This window comes from Xiphias gladius, chromosome 18, assembly GCF_016859285.1.
Source record: "Xiphias gladius isolate SHS-SW01 ecotype Sanya breed wild chromosome 18, ASM1685928v1, whole genome shotgun sequence".
Lineage (NCBI taxonomy): Eukaryota > Metazoa > Chordata > Actinopteri > Istiophoriformes > Xiphiidae > Xiphias > Xiphias gladius.
Window position 1 is genome coordinate 8,650,184 of NC_053417.1, and position 22,915 is coordinate 8,673,098.

A 22,915-nucleotide genomic window follows, 5' to 3' on the forward strand; every position below is an offset into this window, starting at 1 on the left:
TGGTCTGATGATTGCACTACATGGGAGTACAATAACCAGGGAGTATGAGGCCATTTTTACAGAATCAGGAGTGCCCTAGGGTTCTCATAATTCAAGATGATAATGGCTCCTAACACACTGCCAAAGAACTTCAAGAGTGATTTCACAAACAGCGGGATAAAGTCATGACTTTAATCAACAGATCCACAATCAACACTTCTGGACCTTTAAGAGGAGTAAATTTCTCTCCTAATCACCCAGAGGAAAAAGGTTTTCCCTCTCAGAGAAAATACCATACAGTTTGGCAATTGAACTTGTTCTGAGGACAAGGGGCGACTGAAAATCCCATTATATATTTAGTGTGTTACCCAATTATTTTTTGTCCACTCCTGCAAGGTCACATGCAGGGACGCAAAAACCAGCCATTTCATTTTGATTAAACATAAAGTAAAAGCCCAGATTCAATTTGAAAATGTAAAACGAATGTGCTTTGTGATTCTCTGATGACAGCTCTGCAATGTAGCTATGTGAAATCTGACTCATCCTCTATCTTGAGGCAGTTCAAATGAAACTGATCCCATCAGTGATCCAACTCAGCTGGTGAGTGGGTACACCCAACCCGCAGCAGCGTGTTAATGTAACCGCGTGTGTGTATTAAAGGTGTGAGTGTGGGTTCGCGTGCCAACTCAACTCCTAGAATTCTCCCTCACAGCATCTCTAACTCTGTATCAAAGCCCTCACGCTGTCTTTGTTCCCATAAGCTGAACGTGCAGAGAAGCAGTGGGCTGCATAGAAGTGGAGTAATGAGGACCTTTGGTGACAACCCTGCTGTGTTAAAGATACCAGCAAGCCCCTCTGACTTCACACATGAAGTCAAGGAAAACTCTGTTCTTTTTTCAAACACACACATGCATTTCTTTCTGTATTCCCATGATGCATGCATGCAGACAGACAGCCCTTTTCAGAGGCCACTATTGATACCCATGGATGTTTCTTAAGGTTCACGTAGAAAGGTTTCTGATGGCTAATGCCAATACCTATAGTTAGGGGTTGGACCTCAGCAGGATTTTATTGACTCTGACTCCAGTATCAATTACACTGGATGAAACTACAATCCTTTCCAATCACCTATCAGCTCTTTTTTAAAAGAAAAAAAATGTACCTTTTAATAGTTTCAAGTGACAGATAGATTGCTGAATTTGCTATTAGTCTAAATGACTACATGAATTTAAGATAACGATTTCCTCATGACGTCCATTTAGTACCTCGTGCTTTCAATCATATCACATGATCTTCATCCATAGATAGAGGATGCCTACTTGTCACGGACTTATAGATGTTCAAATTTTAATTTTTTCTGAGCAGTTTAAGGACTTTTCATCTTGTAAATGTATCCAACTTTATCATATTTAACAAAATCTAAGCTCAAAGGTCCCTTACTAGCTTTTTGGAGAATCTCATGGTCATCATCAGTGAATGGAACTACCCCTTACCAGTGACTGGTTTTGGTCTGGTGTTCACAGACAGCTGTCGTTGTCAGCTTTTTTGAGATGCAGTTGAACGCGCTGAAAAGTTAGTAAATTGACCTTTGAGCTTAAATTTTTAGTTACGTAAACTAAGTGAGGAATGAATTTACATGACCAAAACTTAATTTTAGTTTGAATTTATCACATCATATAATATAGTTATGTTCTGTTTTCTTCTTAGAAAAGTCTCTGAAACAGCATTTAGTTCATGAGACACTAAAACTCTGCAGTGAAAGGTAAAAATGAAATTCTTCAGGGTGGGTTGTAGCTCCTTAAGTGTAGGTTACAGTTGGGGTAGGTTACAGTGAAGGTTTCACAGACTGCTGAGTAAAATCCACCCACACTGGAATTTTTTTCCTGATCAGCTATCAGAAATAAAATTAAAATAAAAAAAGAACAAAAAATACTGACTAGGGGAACCTCCATTTTAAATAATGTAGACAACAGTAACAACGATAAAAAATTTTCACTGAAAGACCATTACAGAATTTTTAGACAGCATTCAGGAAAAGATAAGAGACATGGTGAGGGAGACAAAGACCAAAGCAGTTTTGATATTTCTGTGTTGCTTCAGAACTCCTTTTACTTTAACCTAACTCACACAGGCTCCTTCACCTCCCCCTCTTCCTCCTGTCTCCCCAACTACCCGCCAACTCTCTCCACTTGGACCATTAATTCTCCCAGCATGCTCTGGGCTTGTGTGCAGTGGACGGGTGGCAAAGAGAGCACAGAGGGAGAGCAGGAGAGAGAGAATGTGCTGTGTGTGTGTTTGTGCTCACAAGCGAGGAAGAGCTGACGGATCAGGCCCAAGGGTTGTACAGGGTTGTGTTTGTGTGTGTGTGTGTGTCTGTGTGTGTGTGTGTGTGTGTGTGTGTGTGTGTGTGTGTGTGTGTGTGTGTGTGTGTGTGTGTGTGTGTGTGTGTGTGTGTGTGTTTGCGTGTGCAGATAGGTCTGGAGACAAGGACTGAGGGAGGAGGATGGCCTGCCTCGGTGTGTACACAGCAGGCCAGGCAGGCAGAAAATCCTGCCGGACATCAACAACACTCAACAATGCTGCAAAGCCTTCAGGCAAAGAAAACACTGAGGATGCACAGAGTGTACAGATGGATGTAGAGAGTGATGCAAACCAGAGCATCAGTCTCTACATCAAGGCTACATTTATCGATATATCTGCGGGAAACTGCCCTATTGTTTAAAAAGAAAAAACACATATTAGGGCTTCTCACAACAATATCAGGGTTATGATGCACTTTGTCAGATTTGATATATTGCCCTGACGGTTTTCTACAGGAACACCTAAAAGTTCTCATCCACACACATTTTTAGATAAAAACATATCCATTTTTCTTTTTCTAAAGCAAGCAGTCTACATATTTTGATTGACAAGGCATATCTTATCAGCTTAAGATATATTGTATATCATAAAGTGTATTGTAAGAGCGACTGTTCTCCCAAGATAGAAGCAGTCAGCAAGAGGAAAATGAGGTCAAAGTGTCAGACTTTGCCACAGGAGATCCACGTTTGCTTCCCGTTTTCGTACTGACATACAGCATTAGTTCCTTTTAACAATGACCACGATCGTTCCTTAAACTTACCCAAGTTGTTAGTGTAACCATGAACACAAAGGTCCTGCAATTTTCATCAAATCATTATTTTAACCCAAACCACGATCAATACCTTAACTTAACATAGTCGTTGTGTGTGTGTCTAAACCTAACCAAACCTTAACCACAGCGGTTTCAGATCAGAATATTTCTTTTGCTTTTGTAACTGAATTGTAACAGTATTGGTGGGCACAGGCAAACGATAATGTCCTGTAAATATGGATGTCTGATCAGATTATGCTCATATGTGTTGTTTTGCAGTGCTTGTAGTTACAATGCATTTTTGTCATTTAATTTGGAGGATGCCTTGTTGTTCGGAAAACATTTTTGCGAATGCAGAAATGAGTTGTTAAGCGAAGTTGTAGACACATATAGTATACACATATCACATCTGCCTCTTAATTCAGTGTGTAAAAACCATTCAAATGAATAAGCATTGCTCGAGTGTTGCGGATTTGCAAAAAAAAAAAATTTAAATATTGAACAGGCAAGTTTGTTTTTCGATCTTGTAGGAAGATCAATGAGCTGATGAAGGACATTTCAGTGATCTACAGGTTTTTAACTTTCCGTAGAAACACAGCCACAGGGTTGGGCTTTTTATCGGATCTGGTTCCAGGCTGACAAAGTACCTGGAGGATAACATGTCCTTTATTTCTACAAACCTGCATCCTTGCAAGTAAAATCATTTTAGTTGCTTTAATTTGAGAGGCTTTCTGACACCAATTATAAAATGTACAGAGCAGAGAGAAAAATATTGCAAAGAACTGGAGTACTTGGTAATTTTTGAGACACACAAACCCAACACATAATCACTACACACATGCATGTTTGGTGCATACATTGCTAGCTAGTTATAGTATACCGTTATTTAATTGGTACATTGATTGTGGCACAAACTAAAAATTGTCTTTTGCGTTTAATCTGAATTCATCTTAAAAAATGAAACAACCAACTGTTAAGTCACAGATATGTCAATTACAGGCTGTACACACCCACACAGTCCTGAGAAGACTTCTAATCGGGCAATGTAAACAGCTGTGTGGGTGGACCCTGGCTGTGTAGGGTAATTTCAGGATTATTTCCATCCCTGGCAAATAATTGCCAAGAATAACACAGTTCACATATTGATCTGTTGTTACCATTAGCTACTTAGAATTTCCAGTTTGTCCCACTGCTGCTTTATAAAATAAAATTCTGTCTTGTGGCAGCCGCCCTCAAAATACATATTTTTACAAAGGAAGCAAATTATAAATTCCTTCGATCACTGGTGTATTCTTTTAATTGTTATACCTACAGTTAAAACATTTGAATTGCTTGCACATAGTTGTAAAAATGTTATACCAATTAACTAAGCAAAGTCAGTTGTTAAGATAGAACACTTTAATTGGTGCGTGAGATAATGTGCATGAGGTAGGCAGCAGGATGCTAAACCATGTCTCATTTCTTTCTCAGTTCTTGAGTGTTTAGTGGCACAATGTTAAAGACAGGTTTAAGGACAAAAGGAGCTGACTGTTTTCTGGTCTATGTATCATAAAAATAACTGAGAGAAACATACTGTCTTTGAAAAAATTAAGAAGTTGCACTTCCCCCCCATAAAAGCTGCAGCTGGCAAATTTGCATGTTTGGGACCCTAAATTGAAAATTTCTGAATTACAGCTCAACCCACTTAACAGGTCAGTGCACAAAGAACATTTTAGATTTTGCTCTGAAGTTTTCATATATCCTGCTACACTCCCTGTGTAGAGAGACGATTTCCTGCTAGTAAAAAAGACTCAGTATCAAAGATTAATCTGACAACAGATCAGACCTAGGATGTTCCTCTTTTGCAGCCACATTGTGACATTAAATCTGATCAAGTGTAGCTGTAAAACTGACTTGATAACTAGACTGAAACAAATTTTCTGAGTCCTAATGAGTGCATGAAGAGGCATAAAAGGGTTGTCCACCCACAGCCTATAACGGGTTTAGGAATTCAATGGGCTTCTGGGGAGCTTCCACCAAGCAGGACACAGGATCACAACGCTGAATAACTGAAACAGCTTTGAAGCTCAAAGTCATATTCCATATTCTCTCTCAACCTCTGTATATGTCTCTCAACCCCACACACACACACACACACACACAGACACACACACACACACACTGAATGACGAGAGAGCAATCAGTGGATCATTGATCTTGTACAATACTTGAATCATTCATATCTGAATAGATCACTTAAACTGCAGCCAGTGTTCAGTGTTTTACATCAAAATCATTTGTCCAATTAAGGAATGTAAGATAACTACAAAGGTTTTACTGGAAAAGGAAAATTAAACGAATTCCTTGTCTGTAAAATACTGTACAGTTGATTTGTCACTGTACTATAACTGCAGTTGTGATTTTTTTAAACTGGTGCTATGAATTAAATTAAAGCGGTTATGAATTAAATTTTAAAATGGCTGATAACTTTATGATAAAAGTTTAAAAAAAAAAAAGAAAAATTCAAGGTCCTGTTTTTTTACAAGCTAGTTGGTTCAAATGCCAGGAGTCCTGTTTCAGAACTATTAGAATCATAAGTTTAAATAATAGACACAATATGAATGAAAGTCTAACTGGGAGATGTAAAATGAATGTGACACTGACAGCTAAATCGTTTAACAAGAGTAGACTAACAACTCTGTTGGTTTTAATAAACTGCAAAAACACAGAGTCCACTCAGGATCATGGAGTGGTGTCGCAGAGTGGTCTTTCTTTCAACAAAGAGTATATAGACATGCTAATGACTCTGTATGTATTTGCGCAGCGGTGCTCTGGCTAATGCCAGTGTCCTACCATCTCATAGTGGCAATGTTAACATGGTGGTGTTCAGCACACATGCTCACGATCTTAGCTTAGCATATTTTAGCATGTTAAATTTCCCAATTAGCACTAAACATTAAGTACAGCTGAGGCTTATGGAAATGTCATTATTTCAGCAGGTATCTGGTCATAAACCATATGATGGTGGCCCTAGATAATACGTCACCAATGGGGATCACCAAAGTTATTACAGCTCATCCTGAGGGGAACATGAACATGTACAAAATGTTCCACCAATACATCTAGTATATGTAGAGAGATATTTCATAGGATAAGTGAAAACTTTGACCTACTGATGGTGAATAGGAAAAGTCAGGAAAAAGAATGAAGTCATGGCAATGCATTAAAAAAAGTTGTTATTAAAGTCTGGACCAAAGACCCGGACTGACTGACCCACTGACATTGCCATCCCTTGAGCCATGCCACAAGCATAGCTAAGAATCTTTCACTATGTACAAACACCATCTTGGAACTAGACAATAGCCAAAGGTTTGATTTGTAATTTATGGCGCTAACATTAATTAGCTACTGCTATTATAACCAGCCACAGGTGATGTTTTTCATTTCATCTTTTGCAAGGGACAGGCATTTCCAGCTAAAAATGAGAGGCCCACTAATGTTACCTGAGTGTTTTGTAAATTACTCTTCAGAAATAAAAAAGAGCAAGGACAGTAGAAGATTCAACGAAAGGTTTGTTATCCATCGAGTTGAGCAAATTAAGTTATTTTGTCAACCTGTAAGAAGAACCAAATGTAATCATCAATCAGAACCCAGCCCTATTACTGTGGTTTAAGCATTCAAGGCTAGAACAATAAATAAATAAACTGTAAAAAAGTGTGTATAAGTACTTCTGGTGATTGGAATCAAGTCCAACCAACAGGATGACATTCAGATATAGTTTCAAGGTGTCCTGTTCTGTTAAAGGAATCTACCATCAGAGGCTAGTCATCACAACAGCTGAATTGAAATGTGTCCCCGTCAAAATAAATGCCAAAGATTCTACAGTACAGCATGTGGTTGAGGCTCACTGGGTTAGACAGGGCTCTGCAATCTTTTTCACAGATTGAGACACGACAACAAGACTGAATAAGGAGTGCAGGACACCACAGAGGAAAATACTACCTGGAATTCAAAAACATAAACAAAGCATGACTGCCTAGTATTTTCTCAAGGCCACATTGAATAACAACAGCTTATCTCAGCATTGCAGCATATGGGCAGTAGCAGACAGAACTGCCTCAGGGTGTGAGGACGCACAGCCACTAATAAAAGGGGGAAAAAAAAAATCAATCAACTCGATACTATAGAATTTATAGAAGCATATAATTTTGCCTGTTTGTGGGTAGCACGCCTTCAAAATAGCTCTGAGCAAAGAAAAAGAAAGGCCTAAAATCTGTAACAGAAGAACTTTGCAGTATTGACAATTTTCAATGTAATGGCAAAAACAAAATTATGACCTAAAATCTACTGAAGTACAGCAACTTGAGCTCAGCCAAGCAGACGAACTAGTCCAAAATGACAGCGAACTGTCACTGCTCTTGAAGGAGGAACAGTCGATTTAATGTTGTGAAAGTATACAATGTAGCTACAGCTTTTGATTATTGACTATTGAATGCTATTAAAAGGGAGTTCCATACATTTTACATATCAAAGTCTGTTTGTAAGTCTTGGGAAGAACCACTACATATGTGAAAAAAGCCTTTTGTGGCTCCAGAGGGAGCAGCACCAAGTCTGGTAAATGTCCTCAGGTGAGGGAGTATCGGTTGGGGCTGAAGACTAGAAATTTGAAAATGAAAAAAGATACAGGGTGCAGACTGGCTTCATATGCATTGTCATTGAAAAGTGGAATGAGACTACAAAAAGTTTACAAAATATATATTTTTCTGGTGAAGTTCAGTGTGTTTGTCTCTTTTCTCATTTTTATGATAAAACCCTTACCCCCCAGATTGTATCTGTGGCAGGTTAAAAGGTGACATAAAGTCAGCAAAATGACAGTAATGTCAGTTGTACAGCATCCATCTAAAATTTGCCTACATCATCTAACACTATAAGCTAGTGGTCATACCAAACCAAGTAAGGCTGCAGTGACAAAACTCCTGAATTAAGCAAAGTTTCACTTTATTGGTTATGAAATCAAAGTATTATTTGTAAGAAGACTGTTATTTTTATATGTTATATTTTCAAACTTTACATAGTTTCACTTTAAATTATGTCAAAAGCATGTCCATGATGTCTTTAAAAGAAGCCATAGGAATTTTTTTTAGCGTTGCCTGGGTGTTTTTTCTTTTGCCTTTTTCTACTTAGCAAGTAACTGCATACAGATAAGAAGTAAAATAAATTTTCATTTCAGTTTTAATTCATTTTCTCCCTTTTGTTTTCTTCTTTCTGTTGTGTAAACATCAGTAACATTAAACAACATTAGCATCTCTCCAACAAAATCAACCACAGAGAAGCTTTTGTTTGAAATCTGATATATTTAACTGATTAAATATGTCATATCTGCTAGTAATGGTATTACAAAAAAACTTATTTAATGCCAAGGCACAATTTCCACTGAATCCACTCAGTTTAGCTAATCTTTTTGAGTAGCAATTTCATGAATAACTACAATAACATATTTATAGAAAGGGTAGTTCTTATTTGTTTGTAAACAGTATTTATGGGGTTTTTGATGAGTCAGGTTTTGAAAGCAGAAGAAACAACTACCTGGTTAAATAGTAAGACAAGCAATGAATGAACTTAATTAGCGTTTAAGCTTTTAAAGACCCGCCTAGGTAGATAAAAATCACTTGGTTTCATCTCAGGTAAATCTTACATTGGAATGCCTTATTTTACTACATTAACTTATTGGGGACTAGAGGCTTCTCTGTGCACAGCCGCCTAGCGAGTGTCTACCGGTCATCTGGGAACATCTGTAAATTGTAGCTACAGAAAATAATCTGGGTTACACTCTCCCCCTCTAAACTGCAGGAGTCTCTGCATGCACATCGGTCACATCACATACCACCCACTACCACAAGTAAATTCTCAACCTGTGGGAAACACTGAATAAGAAGTTCAGCAGCTGTCAGTAAGAAAGTGGAAAGAGTCTTAGCCTTAGAATATATGGAAGGCTCTGTCTGAATGTAGGAGGGCTTTGTGGAAGTGCACACTGGATGATATAGATTTAGAGAGATGCAGAGACAGACAGAGAAATATTGATGGATTTAGACCAGAGTGTGTGTCTGGGGAATGTAGAATATGGGTAGGCGTAGGAACGGGGTGGGGGGGGATTGTTTGTGTGTTCAGTATCACGCTCTGTCAGAAGCTTTAATATCTCTTCCATTTCATTAGTTACTACATGAATAGACTTGACATCAATCAGTGCTCGCTCGGCTGATTGAAAGAGAAGTGCCTCAGCATCACAGAACATCATGGAGCATCATGGAACGAGCTTGGAGTTTGTAGGCACTGATTGTACAATGTTAACCTGGACAGCAGTCATATAAAGCACAGCCTGACTAATATCCAGAATCTGTAAGAGATATACGACTCTAACACTGTTTGTAATGAAAACTTAAAAACAAGTGTGGGTATTTACCAAAGCATGCAATAGGTTATTATATAGATACATGCATTTTCCCACCTTCTGACATGGACATGAAAACACCAAACTGCATGTATTTGTCAGTTCATGTTCTCAACTGTATGACCATTCGTTGATAACAGAGCCAGACATGTTGTTCACTATCATAGATTGGCTATCTCTAAGCAAATTTCATGTCACTGCAGTTTCATACCATACTAATATGGATGGAAGCCAAAGGCTGTTGGAAGGGTAATAGAAAAAACCATTCATTCATAGAATTTACGGACCGCTTTAATTGCACACGTTGTCTTTAAAATGCTCAGAGGGAATGGAAACTGTTGGGACCAGAGTACCAAAAAAGCCCTGAGAAAGGACAGTTCCATTCACCAAATATATTTGCTGGGGTGATGGAGGGCATGACTTTCCATTTTAGTGAGGAAATGAACAGTATTATTTTTTTGCAGAGGTGGATCCTTACCAGAGTTGACAGTGCCATCTTTGTTGATGGAGGCCAGGACACAGGGAAGTGGATCGCTCGTTTTGTGCTGAACCTTGTCACTGGTCAGTAGTTTGAGCTGCTGCGATGTGACTGGGGGGAAGCGATAGAACTGGAAGGTGAAGTAGATGTTGTCAGGCCAATCAGGACCAACACCTGCCGTTTGTGTTCTGTCAAAAGACAGAGGTAAATGTTTATTCAGAAAATAATGATCGCTCAGTGTAATATTTAAAAGTAATACAGCAATATTAAATGTAAATAAACGCACAAGTGATTGATTTACTATCCTGGATATTATTAATTAAATGCAAACACTTGTTTGGTAAAAATCTATGTTGGGAGTGAAGTAGTATGCATATTTGAAAATTAAAGTTTGAAAATGTCACTAAAAACCTGGGAAAGTAAAACACATTTTAGTTAATGATTTATATCTTAGGCAACTCCAGTTAAGTAAAAAATAAAATATGCATTTCTTTCACATCCTACCAGCGCAGGTAATTCAGCTTTACAGTTACTTAAAAGTGAAAACCCTATAATCAAAACGTGGATTAGAATTTAAAGGTAAATCCCACCTTAAATGTGGCTATAATTGTACTGCTCATTGAGAAGGTATAAACTAAGCATTACAACTGATTCATGGTAAGTTGATTGCTTAGCTTTTTCTTCAAAACTAAAGCCAGCATGAAAATGTTTTATTAGATCTGTCGAAGACAGAAAATCTTGTCTTTTTATGTTAAAAAAAGTATAAATTCTTGGTTATCTGTTAATACAATGTTTTTTTGTTTTTTTGTTTTTGTTTACTATGACTCCTATGCAGAAAAGAAGTCCCTGTGACTACGAGAACCTGTTGGTGTTGTGTATTCCTTTTCACACAAACACCTCCCTCTGAGTGTGACTTCACACACACTTGACAAATCTAAATACGCACTTCAAACTGCGGATGGACAACAAAAAGTCCCAGTAAGCCTGCAAGCACTTACAACATTTGCACCGAACACGTTAAATAAAGAGTGACTTTCAGGATGAGCCACTTTCTGTTCCTGTCTGATGAATAGATAGGCAATCAGTCATCTGGTATTCGATAATGAGGACAAAAGAAAAGGCATTTGAAAACAAGCAGGGAGTGCTGGGAGGCTCCCCACGTCCACAGACAGGCCATCAGAGCTGGAGATTTTAAAGTGAAATCTTATAAGAGCGGTGTGTGACCCCCACCCCCCGCCCCCCCAGTCAATCACACACTCCGATATTCCACTATTAAAGATGCTGCCATGCTCCATCTTCACAAAGGAGCCGGCATTAATATTCATTTAGTAAACAGACAAGATTGATAATTATGGCGCCCAGGTGAGAGGTAGAAATTACACTGCCTATCCACAGGCTCCCCGCTTGCCTATGTGCTAATGCTACTGCTGAATAAACCCTTGCCTGCCATACCTGTTTGTCATAATTATGAGGTAACCCCCACCGCACACTACAGCGAGCCACAAAGATACGCAGTTTATGTTCAAGTGTGTACTTTCAGGTTGCACTCCAGAGTGCCTTAAGGTGGCCGTGAAAAAGAACCAAAGGAATCAAACAAGATTTAAACATCCAAACTTTCCGATATTAAAATATGTTTTGTTCCATTGTGTCTAAATGAAAATACTGCTGCAAATTTAATTGTCAGCCTCTTTGGAAAAAACAGGATAGGAATGCTTTGCTGGGGAAAGCTGGAGGTAGGAAACATGTCATTGCTGACCTCTCTGCTCAATCTAGGTGCGGAAAAATGAGCGTTTTTTGCATGATGTCTGCACTCACAGCTACAGCAGTATGGCAGTTTAAAGCTGAATCAGGAAGTCAGTGCATTAACTGTGATGGAAGTTTACATCTGACAGTTTAGTTCATAATTTGGGTGACTTGCGGTTTTGTTTAAAACCTTTCTGACTGCTCATGTTCCTTGCTCTGTCGGACTTCTTCACGGAGAACCAGAATGATCCTTTAAGAGGCTCAAATTTCAACAAGATGTTTTAGCTGAACTAACAAGTTCAGTTCAGTTTAGTCGTGCTGTTGCTGCAATTTAGGCAGCAAAGGTAACACAACACTTTTGTGTGTCTGATTTTTGTTTCTCTGATTTTAAAGGCTGCAACATACACTGCCAGTAAGTGGGGAAAAAACTGCATATTTTGACAAAAAGGCGAAGAGTTTTCAGCCATGTTACACAATAACAAGGAATCATGTAAAATATTAAATACCGTCCTGTTTCTGGACATTTAACGAAAATAAATCTGCTATAAGTTCCCCATCTCCAAAGTTTAGAGCACCTTGAGGTGAATCTAAATGAAATTAATGGCATCTATTACCACATAGGAAGATCCTAACATTTTGATCTACACATATTCATTCTAAATTGAAAGGAGATCTATCTATTAACCTGTAGCACTGAGAGAAGCGTTATGCATCACATGTACCTAACAGCAAGTAAATAAAGAGAGCTGAGGTTGGTGCACAGGAAATGGCAGCATGGTGGCAAGTCTATGATGAACATGACATATGTGAACTGAGGTTATCAAGATGCTGACAGTGCTGATGACACGACAGAAGGACACAAAGAGTGGTGTGTTTTGTGCCCATCCATCAGGAGCTCCCCTCCACTGTCAGCCCCTGACAGAGGGGATGCTGGCTCCAGGGTTTTTGTGACGGGCCACTGACGTGAAATGTGTTTATGTGTTATTCTGAAATTGTGAGTGTACGTGTGTGTGGTGCGTACAGTATGGGTATGTACTTGACATGAGAGTAAAGGATGAGTGGCAGGACTTTATGCCTGGTTTAAGTGGATTGAAATCTTGCCTGCAGTACAAGACGAAAAAAAAAAAAGGCTGCGTAGGCGCTTTCCTTGGCAGTCAAAAAAAATGCATAAAGTATGTACCTATTCCTGTACACAGTTAAATGGCGAGTGGCTTGGATAAAAGTCAATAAAAGTTTACAGTAAGATGTTGTAAGTCAATCACTGCTCTCTTACACTTACAACACAACCATTGTGACTTTTCTTGAAACATGAATAATTCTATTTAGGGTAAAAACCGAGAACCAAATAATCACATGTAATATGTCACAGCATACAGACCACATTTATACTGATCTTTAAGACAACGGCAAATACAATGTGCACAATATCACGACATGAACTGCTGCTCTTGGTCAATAGTTATACTGCAGCCTCGCGTGACCCAGCACTGCAGGCCTCACCTGGTAAACGCCAGAAACTGGAACACCAGCAGGTTGCCTTGTAGAAGGTCTGTCCCTTCACGTTGGGGGTCAAAGGGCACCGGCTCTGTGGGATCCAGGACTTCCGCCACCTGCCCACTACAGTCCACAATCTCAGGGAAGCCAGCAGCATAGAGGTGGGCGAGTGAGCTCCTGGAGCTGACTGAGGAGGAACTGCAGGAGAAGGGTTAAATTAGAGAAAAGTTCCTGATTCATGAGTGCATGTCAATCATTCGCCAAGCTGAAAAGACTTCAGTGAATTCTGTTTCTGAAGCTTTAAGGGCAGCAGGAGGTAATGTGTTTAGTCCCTTCTGCACTGGCCTCGCTTGGGTGATTTGTGGTTGTAAATAAGGCAGAAACAATGTTTGGATGTGAGTGGAACACTATGCTGTTTTAACATTCTATACCGATTGCTGTTTATCTTGGATCAGTTCCATTCTGACTCAAGATGTTTAACTTTTGGGTGATAAACTCAATTCACTTCATCCTGTTAAACTGAACCTGAAGTTCAATATCCGGCTGGACTTCACAAAAATTAGGTGAAACAATGATTAAACAGCATGAGGATTTTTGATAGCAATATCCGTCACACAGCAGCACCACAAGAACACTAACAGGGGTGAGAGAAGGGGTGCCAAAGTGCTCCCACAGGATTTTCTAGTATAATTGGCATTTATCTCTAATCATAGTGGCCACCTGTTTTTCCGCAACTATGGTAACATTCATAACTTATACTTTCAACACTGACACCAGACACTGTGGGTATTATAAACACAGTGCACAGATGGCTGGCTGAAGTGCATGCACAGAAAAACAATGTTTGGGCTTATCATAACAGTAATGTTGCCCGTGTCCAGTTGGTAAACAGTTGAGCCCACAGCATCAGATTTGTGAAAGAATGAAGCCTTGACCAAGGTACTTAAGGCAAAAACAGTAAAGAAGACAGTCAATTGGGTTTTGCTCTGTGGCTGTGTCAATTTCATGCTTTCCCTCTTTTCCCAATCGCTCAGAGTCATATCTTAATTTAGCCCCAGTAGATTAATATTCAAGCCATCATTTTTTTTTCAAAAGGGGCCAGATCAGATATGCACAGCAACTTCAATTAAACTTCTTTAGACTTCATTGTTCTTCTCAAAGAAGTGGGTCATTCCACACAAAAAAAGTCAAAAAGATGTTTTGGCTCTTAGTGAAGAGGCGGAGATGTTTCAGGCCACTGAACGGAACAGCATTGTGTCTGGATCCAAACTCTGGGATTGGGAAACTGTTTCGATGCCAGCTGCTTATTTTTAGACTCTCTGTACTAATGCAATGCCTTGTTTCTGAGTTACTGTGCCCATTATTTGCACGTTGTACATTTTCTTTCGGTGTCACACCTCGAAAGACCTGGCTGCATTACCGCTGCCATTATGATATCCTCTCCAATCTCTATTATTAGCTGCATGTAAACTGTGAGCTCATTTCACTGCAATCTGCTCCACCAAATCAAATCCAAAACCTCTCCCTTACAGCTGGATTTAATAATGAATTTTCACACTAACAGACAATGCTGAAACCATTATCCAAATTGGGATGTAAAGGCTGAAAAAACGATTTCTTTAAATTGGCTCTGAGCTGAATGCTCCTACTTACTGACAACACTGCTATACTATCCAGTGCGCACATGCTGCCAATTAGTGAGCAAATCGATATGCCTCTGTTGATAGCAAGACAGTGACCTATTGTGGTATTGAAGGACTGTACTAGTGTTCACATTAAGATACAGTGCCAGATAAAACAGTAACAAGTAGAAAGGATGTTTAAAGTGACTTCATTCAATAACGTCTCCTATGAAACACGAGTAACACTCAGGTCACCCTTGCATGCTGCAATGGAGAGTTTAATCAAACCAGAAAGTGTAGTGAGGTACTGATCATAGAAAATACAATTATGACCAAGAAAAAGTAGGACATATAAGTCTGAAATGTACTAGAGGGTCCCTTTTAAACTGAATTCACAAACAATTCAATTCCACTCAAGTCAGTATTCAGCTAATGGATTTTCAGGGTTAACCATCATCATCGATCGTTATACTGGCCAGTGCTTAAGGCTTCACAACAGCTGGCCTCTTTACTGCAATTCAAATTAAACAGCTGATGCCAACACCAACATACATACAGTGGTATTTTCCTTTCTCCTCATATGGGATCAGGGGTAGTTTGGTGTCAGAGAGGAGAATAGTCCCAGACACTGGATTTAGTTTAGTTTATGCAAATACTAACCTTAACATGAGTAATGATTATTCAGAGGCAAACAGGAGGGCACGAAAAAGAATGTCACAGAATTATATGTTTAAGGAAATAATGTCCAGCATGTTTTATGAAGGCAGTCCTGTGCTACCCAGAGTAAAGTCCATTTACAAGTAATGTTTTTAAACACAATAAGATAAAATAAAAGCCATTGCTTATGCCTTTTGCCATTTGGCTATCTATTTATTGTATTATTTGTTATCATTTTATTATGATAACTGTGTCCAGGCAGCCATCACTGCATGTTTAAAAAAACCTTTTTTGGTTTCAGACACTTCAAGGTTTTTTGTTTTTTGCTTTTTAAGCTGATCATATTTGTTCATAGCAGCTTCGGTGAAAACTGTCATGGAAGCTTTGTACAGCACTAAAACTTCTTGATTTTTCAGGACAGATCATTGCCCATATCTGAAGGAGACGATAGGAAGGGCTCACCTAGACACATTCATCCCCAGAGTAATGACAGGGGCGTGGACAGGGGTGAAGGGCAGCTCCTGAAGTTGGTCTCCTTCATTCTGAGCTGAAGGTGACACATCCCCTTCCCGCTGAAGGTCCATTTCCAGGTGGGCAATGTTGCTGACAGCTGAGCAGGCCTAGAACAAAATGGGATGATACAGAAGAAGGAAATGATCAGTCAGTAGTGGAAAAATGAGAAGACGCAATTTGAAAACCGCTTAAAAAAATAAATTTGAACAATACAGATGGATGGTTTTTTTTAAGAGGTCAGGAAAGCTCAAGTGAAGGTTTCTGGAGTTCAGGCTGATGTTTCAATTGACGGTGTGTGAAATGCACATAGTAAACTAAAATGTAACCCAAAAAAAAAATAACACTGACAAGAGGTCTGTTTGATTTAAGTTAATACAAACCATCCAAAATCAAAGATGGTGCAGGATTTCTTCATCATCACCATCTGGAGTGCTGTCAGTGCTGCCATTAGAGGCTGATATAAACAGTTTATACAACTAGATTTCTGTTTTAACCAGTAGTATTGCTGCAATATGAATACATCAAGGTTTTTGTTACTCTACACCCATGTTCTGTTGTTTTTTTTACACCAGAAGTCACTTGGAAGACTTCCTACCTGCCCACTGAGTTTATATTCATAAGCATCATAAGCATCATACAGATTCACGTAAAGCCAATGCCTCTATTACGTTACAAGTTCATTGCACAGAAGTGTGGTCAAAGGCAAGTCCAAGAACAAGAAATGACTGCATTTTATTACAGTTACAGGCAAACAGGAGTCCAAAAAAGGACTTCACTAAAAATAATTGGCAGCTGGATGCATGGAAATTACATGAAAAATAAAACTGTGTTATGGAGGCTTGGATCAAAGCAATGTGGCACTAAGAGAAAAGGCTAGTAGTGGATTTGTCAGAACTGATTCTCGAAATGGCTTAATACTTTGACTCCTCCAACCCCACAGTTATTGTAGAAATAATGGTCTTCAATACAAAGGAGCCATATGTCACAGAAGACATAAAGAGCTTAGCCTGTTTTAGGTTATTTGAGTCTTGTGAATGTCTGCAGTGCTTCTAAAGGCCCATCTGTCAGTTACAAGGCATTAAATAGCCTTATCCATCATTATACAAACCCAAGTTTAAGCACCAATACTCTCCTGTCAATGGTCTACTCAGTATTGGAGCATTATCTTAGCATTTTTGAGGATATGATTTATTTTTCAAAGCTGCAGGAAACAGCTTTTCTGGATTATAAATTATTTGGAACTAAATTCTGTAAATTGACATGTTTAGTAGCCAAGGATAAACAGGGCATGTTTATCTCAGAAATTGTGCTCTGCTATTCTTATTCCATATGACGTGTGGAAAACGAGGCGACATCTGAGGCAGAAGGTATGACTTCATCTTATCAATCACTCCCTAAAAGCTGCCTTGCCAATTACAAAATCATTACTTACAGTGTGTTGGTTTGAATGTGACAGATTTGACATCCACCTGGATGCGTTTTTTCTTTTGTGTTGTACTGTTTTATCGCTAGTGTTTTACTACACTGGATTTTATCTGCTTTAGTGTCCCTTGTTTTCTGCAAAGGTCTCTACTGTACAACACACCTATGAGTTGAAAATACTCCATAAATAAAGTTGACATGGAGACAATACATCACCAAGAGAAAGTGGTAAGGTGTGCCAATGCAATTTCTCAAGCTATCGAAGAGCAGAATACCTGTGATAGATTGTAAGGAGATGAATCAGCTCAGACAGTATAACCTTTGGAATATAGAATGCAAGGTATGCAATTTTCTATACAACACTGGATTCATTGCAAGTAGCCAACTTTGAAAAATCCAGTGACCTACTCTCACTGAATCTCTACCTAATGACCAAATCAGGCTTTAACACAGAGCAGGAGTTCCTGCAAATATACATCTAAAAGTTGTGAAACTGCTCACTTCATTCTATATTGTTTGTTTACAAATCCCACAAAAATACCAAAACCAACAATTTGTTAGTCCATCTCTCAGTACTTACATTTACATTTACATTTACAGTTACTCATTTGGCAGACACTTCTATCCAAAGCGACTTCCAAGTTGGGGTAAACACTAAAGCTTCAGTAGAGTATGGGACCTTAAAGTATGTACTAAGTGCTAAAACTGTTCAATAAGACAAAGTCCAAGGAGATCAGGTAAAGAAGTGCACTGAAAGTGTAAAGTAAGTGCTAGTCTGGCATGTTAGGGTGTTAGAGGTGTTAGGATAGGAGGTGTTCTCGGAAGAGATGAGTCTTCAAGAAATACTCTAAGATAGAGAGGGACGCCCCTGCTCTGATAACATTCGGTAGCTCTTCCACCATAGGGGAACCACAAACGAGAAAAGTCTGGACTGTGATTGCATTGTTTGCAGGGATGGCAACACCAGTCGACACCAGTCATCGGTGGCTGAGACCACTTTAAGAACTGTGGTAACTGTTAATTTAACCAATGGGCCATTGACAGTCAATTTCTCATTTTAATTTGGATAAAATCCAACAGGACCGTATTAACAACTCCAATTCTAAATGATAAGTTAAACGGCAACAACTTATTGTTTATGTTTTGACTTAATGGCAGTCTTGCATTTAATGTGCAATTCAGTTACAGACATTCTTGTGTTTAACAATATAATTTCTTGTTATCCATTTTTGCTTTTGTTTTCTAATTTTTGCTTTTAACATTTCCAAATGTTTTGTGGCAAACATTAATCCCCTCTTCATTGTCATTAACTGACCCATAGCTGGTGGTAATTAACACAGATAATTAGCTAAGGAGTGAGTGCTAATGGTGTCAGTTTCTAGTCAAGTATTTTCTTCTGGTCTTTGATACATGTGAACGGTTCAGCTGGCCTATCAGAGGACATGCATTGCTGTACACTATTGAGCTTTCCATCAAACATGCTGGTAATAACCTCAACCAAAGCCAATGTGGTACATAGATACAACATACTCATCCATATTCCTCCTCTGATTAAACAGCCTGTGATATAATAACCTAAGAGGATTCCAATGCATGGTGTAGAAGCCTTAGCAAGTTTAAAGGGCTCAAAGTAATTGCTCTGCTGCCACCAAGCTTATGCTGTGAAATGACATATGAGTAAATGCTTTTTATAGGCAGGTGTGTTCAGGTCATAGACAAGGACAAAGGGATTTTTCAACAATAAATTCTGCAAACTGATATAATGACTCAATATATGCAAAGAAAATGTCACAGAAACTCACTGATAGTACCATAACTGTAAAACCAACCAAGGATATAATGTATCATTCCTATCCATGACTTTAATTATACACTGTTTGATGCAACAATTTGAAGAAGGGCGTTCTACAATATCAGCCGCAGAATATGAAAAATGCAGCCACAGCAAAGCAATGGTCACCCGAATTCAGTAGAAAATGTTTAAAACAGTGTCAAGAAATGAATCTTAAAGAGAGTTTAAGTAAGGTCTGAAAGAAGAAACACCACATTAATTTGTTTACAAATGAAAAGTTGAATTCATAAGCAATAAAACACACCCACATACTCAGGGGTTTTGCAGCTAAAGCCTTACTTGTTCTGGTATCACCGGTATCTTATGGTGGCTAATGTTAGCAAACTTTAGATAATATTACTGTGTGAATGATATGAATGAGTCAGTTTATTTTATGACTCTTCTGTATTTGTACAGTACTCTTACACTATTTTTTAGCATTTACCACTATGCCACAATTGCCACAAAGTGATATCTAAATAGCTTTTAATTTCTAAATAACAGTTCAGCATTTTCTCCTCTCGCCCAACAAGAGGGATAAAAAGTGGCATTAAGCCTACTAAAAATATTAATGTTATCCTTTATAAAAATAACACAGTGTATTAACATCAATTAAGATTTTTATTAAATTTACTAGTAATTCCAGGCTAAATCGTAAAAAATTAAATAATCTATGGCTTTCTAAGTAGTGTTGCAAATAAACAAGGACATTACAGTAGTCAATGTTGATTCTGAATTTCAGATTACAATTTCTCTAATTTTGATTGTTGAAGTCAGCCATTATTGTATATTATTCGTATATTGTATATACCAAATTGATCCCAACTTAAAGGAATAAACAACGTGACAGTATTTTGCAAGATATAGAAAGTTAGATTTGGTATACACGTAAATGGATATAAATCACGAACAATTAGTACACATAAGCAGCTATGTACATACAGTATAGGTATGTTTTAAGATATGGGTCATTCCAACTAAATCAAAAAGAAAAAAAAAAAATCACATTTCTCATTTCACTTATACGTGTGTCATATTAAAATAAAAAAAAGCATGTGGCTTGAAATTTAACCAAAAATACTAAAATACATAATGTTCTCAACTTTGGACAACCAGTGTAGTTATAGATATATACAAAATAGATAGTTTTTCTGACAGTTTTCCCACATCACGAAATAGTCAGTCTTTCAAAACCAAATTGAATTGTGCCTTTTTTTAGCCATTTTGTGCCTCTGACTATTGTTATCTCCAGTAAGCCTGATCCACAGTTCCTGGATTATTCCTGCAATATGATTCACAGCTTAAGCTATATGGATTATGGGAGAAACCCATTAAAGCTACTGCTGTCTAGTTAGAATATGAGCAAAGTCAGCTTTGTTGAGGCGTAAAAGCAGGTAGACTGGCCAGGACAGCTCTGAAACAGCAACTACAATTCACCGTGATAACAAATGGGAATGAATAAAACTTATAAAGAAGCCCAGAATACATATCTAATTTAAAAACCCATGACAGCATGAACGAATGAGACAATGATTTACTGGATTAGGGGTGATTGATAACTTCGTGGCCTAAAGTAGAAGGAGTCAATTTTAGAAAACCTAGTTTATTTATTTTTCAACATAGTCCCCTCCTACATTCACACACTTAGTCCAGCACTTGTGGAGCATACGGAGCCTGTTGAGATCATGTCATGGATCATGTCAGCAGTCTCTGGTGTGGTGAAGGTGACCGGCCCTCCAGAACGGGGGTCATCTTCCAGGGTCTCTCCGCCAGGTTTGAATTCAGCAGCCCACTTCTTCACCATGCTGTAAGATGGGCCTTACTCTTATTTTGTCACCATGTCCTCGTGAACTTTCTTGGGTGTTAAGCCCTTGAGACCGTGGGAGTGGATGACTGCACGAAGGCTGATGTTGTCCATTTTCGCAGACAGTGCTGACTTGCAATTTTCAATTCGGGCAAGTTTCTGGCCGAAACGGAAATACCATAAAAGATATTAACTTCAAACTTTCTGCATAATCACTCAGAGTTGAACTGCACATGCATGTAGCGAGAGCTTTGTAACTCATCTCCTTTTCCCTTAGAACACAAACTTATCAATCACCCCTTGTATTTTCCTATTTACTGTACAAATCACTAAGACTGAATTACAGTTACTGTAAGTAAAACTAAATTCCTAGAAAACTTAAAGTTAAAGTTAAAGGCTGAATTCAAATGTTCAGACATCCCTTTAATTCCAGACTCATGGACTCATGAAGTCCAGAGTACAGGGAGCTGTCCAAATCTCCAATTCATCATGGGTCCTCAAGCAATCGCTCTGCTGAGTTGGACAGTGTCCAATGTGTGTGCAGACCAGAATGTCATGGTGAAGAAGGCGCTAAGAATGAAGGCGAAGCTCTAAATTTACTTGTCAATCTACATTCAAATCCTTTCCTTTGGTGAGGGGTTTTGGGTAATCACCAAAATAATTATAATGCGGTTACAAGAAACTGAAATTAGTTTTCATCGCAGGGTATCTGTGTTCACCCTTAGAGGTCATCTGGTACAGGTCTGCTTTCTGTCCCGAGTCAAAACTAAACATGGACAAACAGCATTCAGTTTTTATGTTCCACATACCTGGAACAAACTCCCAGAGAACTACCCGTCTGTTGCAAATCTCATTTCTTTTAAATCAAGGCTGAAGAGTTTTCTTTTTGCCACTGCCTTTAATTAAATCAAATAATTACTAATTTTATTCTAACTTTTATTCTTGTATTTCTTATTTTTTATTTTCTATTTAGCTCTTTTTAATTTCTGTCTTAATGTCTTTTGTATTATGTTGCTTTTACATTTTGTCTTGATGCCTTTTACGTTTCATGTAAAGCCCTTTGAATTGTCCTGTTGTTAAAATGTGCTGTACAAATAAATTTGCCTTGCCTAAAGACACGGCGAGATATCTGGAAGGGAGCAGAACCACTGCTCCTTTGCATTGAATTGTGCCAGCTGAGGTGGTATGGAACTCTAATAAAGATGCATAAGGATGAGAGTATTCCAGCAATGCCAACTGGGATGAGAACCTGGGGATTATATACCCCATCTGGACTGGGAACACCCTAGTATACCCCCAGGAGGAATTGGTGGAAAGGAGAAGGATGTCAGGGCTACTTTGCTAAGCCAGCGCACCACCACAACCCAGCAGAAAGTGGATGGATGGCTGGATATATGGACACATAATAATAATAATAATATAAAGTATGGCCCAAAATAAGTTAGAAACAATTTAGATATATAGCACCTTTAATGTACCATATTACAGGCACCCTATGGAGTTTTATTGTAAACAAACAAAATCTATGTTTACATTCAGTGTTACTCACACAATACTCATTGTGTGTATCTTTTAACAACAAATGTGTTACATCTATTTCCTTCCTAATCAAACATTTGGAGATCAGTGAAATAGTGTGAAACCACTGGCAGGACTATATGTCACATCAAGGTCAGAAAATTGGTTTACATTTTGTATTAACTTGTCGTCTGCAACCACCTTGATCATTTCAAGTGTTAATTTTTAAGAAAGTAAAAGTTCTCATTACATCATTACATCCTTGTACATGTGCATTAGACAAACAATAAAAAATTATATTGCACACAAATTGCT

At 38.4% G+C, this 22,915-nt stretch overlaps 1 protein-coding gene across 2 annotated transcripts in view; it reads right to left on the reverse strand.

Annotated features, from left to right (window-relative positions):
* nphp4 (nephronophthisis 4) overlaps positions 1–22,915 on the reverse strand; it is a 163,287-nt gene that overhangs the window by 40,130 nt on the left and 100,242 nt on the right. For both annotated transcript variants that reach the window (XM_040152451.1, XM_040152450.1), the window contains exons 13-15: positions 15,975–16,132; positions 13,240–13,431; positions 9,997–10,184 (exon numbers count right to left, since the gene is read on the reverse strand). In XM_040152451.1, the coding sequence (XP_040008385.1) occupies positions 9,997–10,184; positions 13,240–13,431; positions 15,975–16,132 (538 nt within the window). The remainder of the gene's footprint in view (positions 1–9,996; positions 10,185–13,239; positions 13,432–15,974; positions 16,133–22,915) is intronic.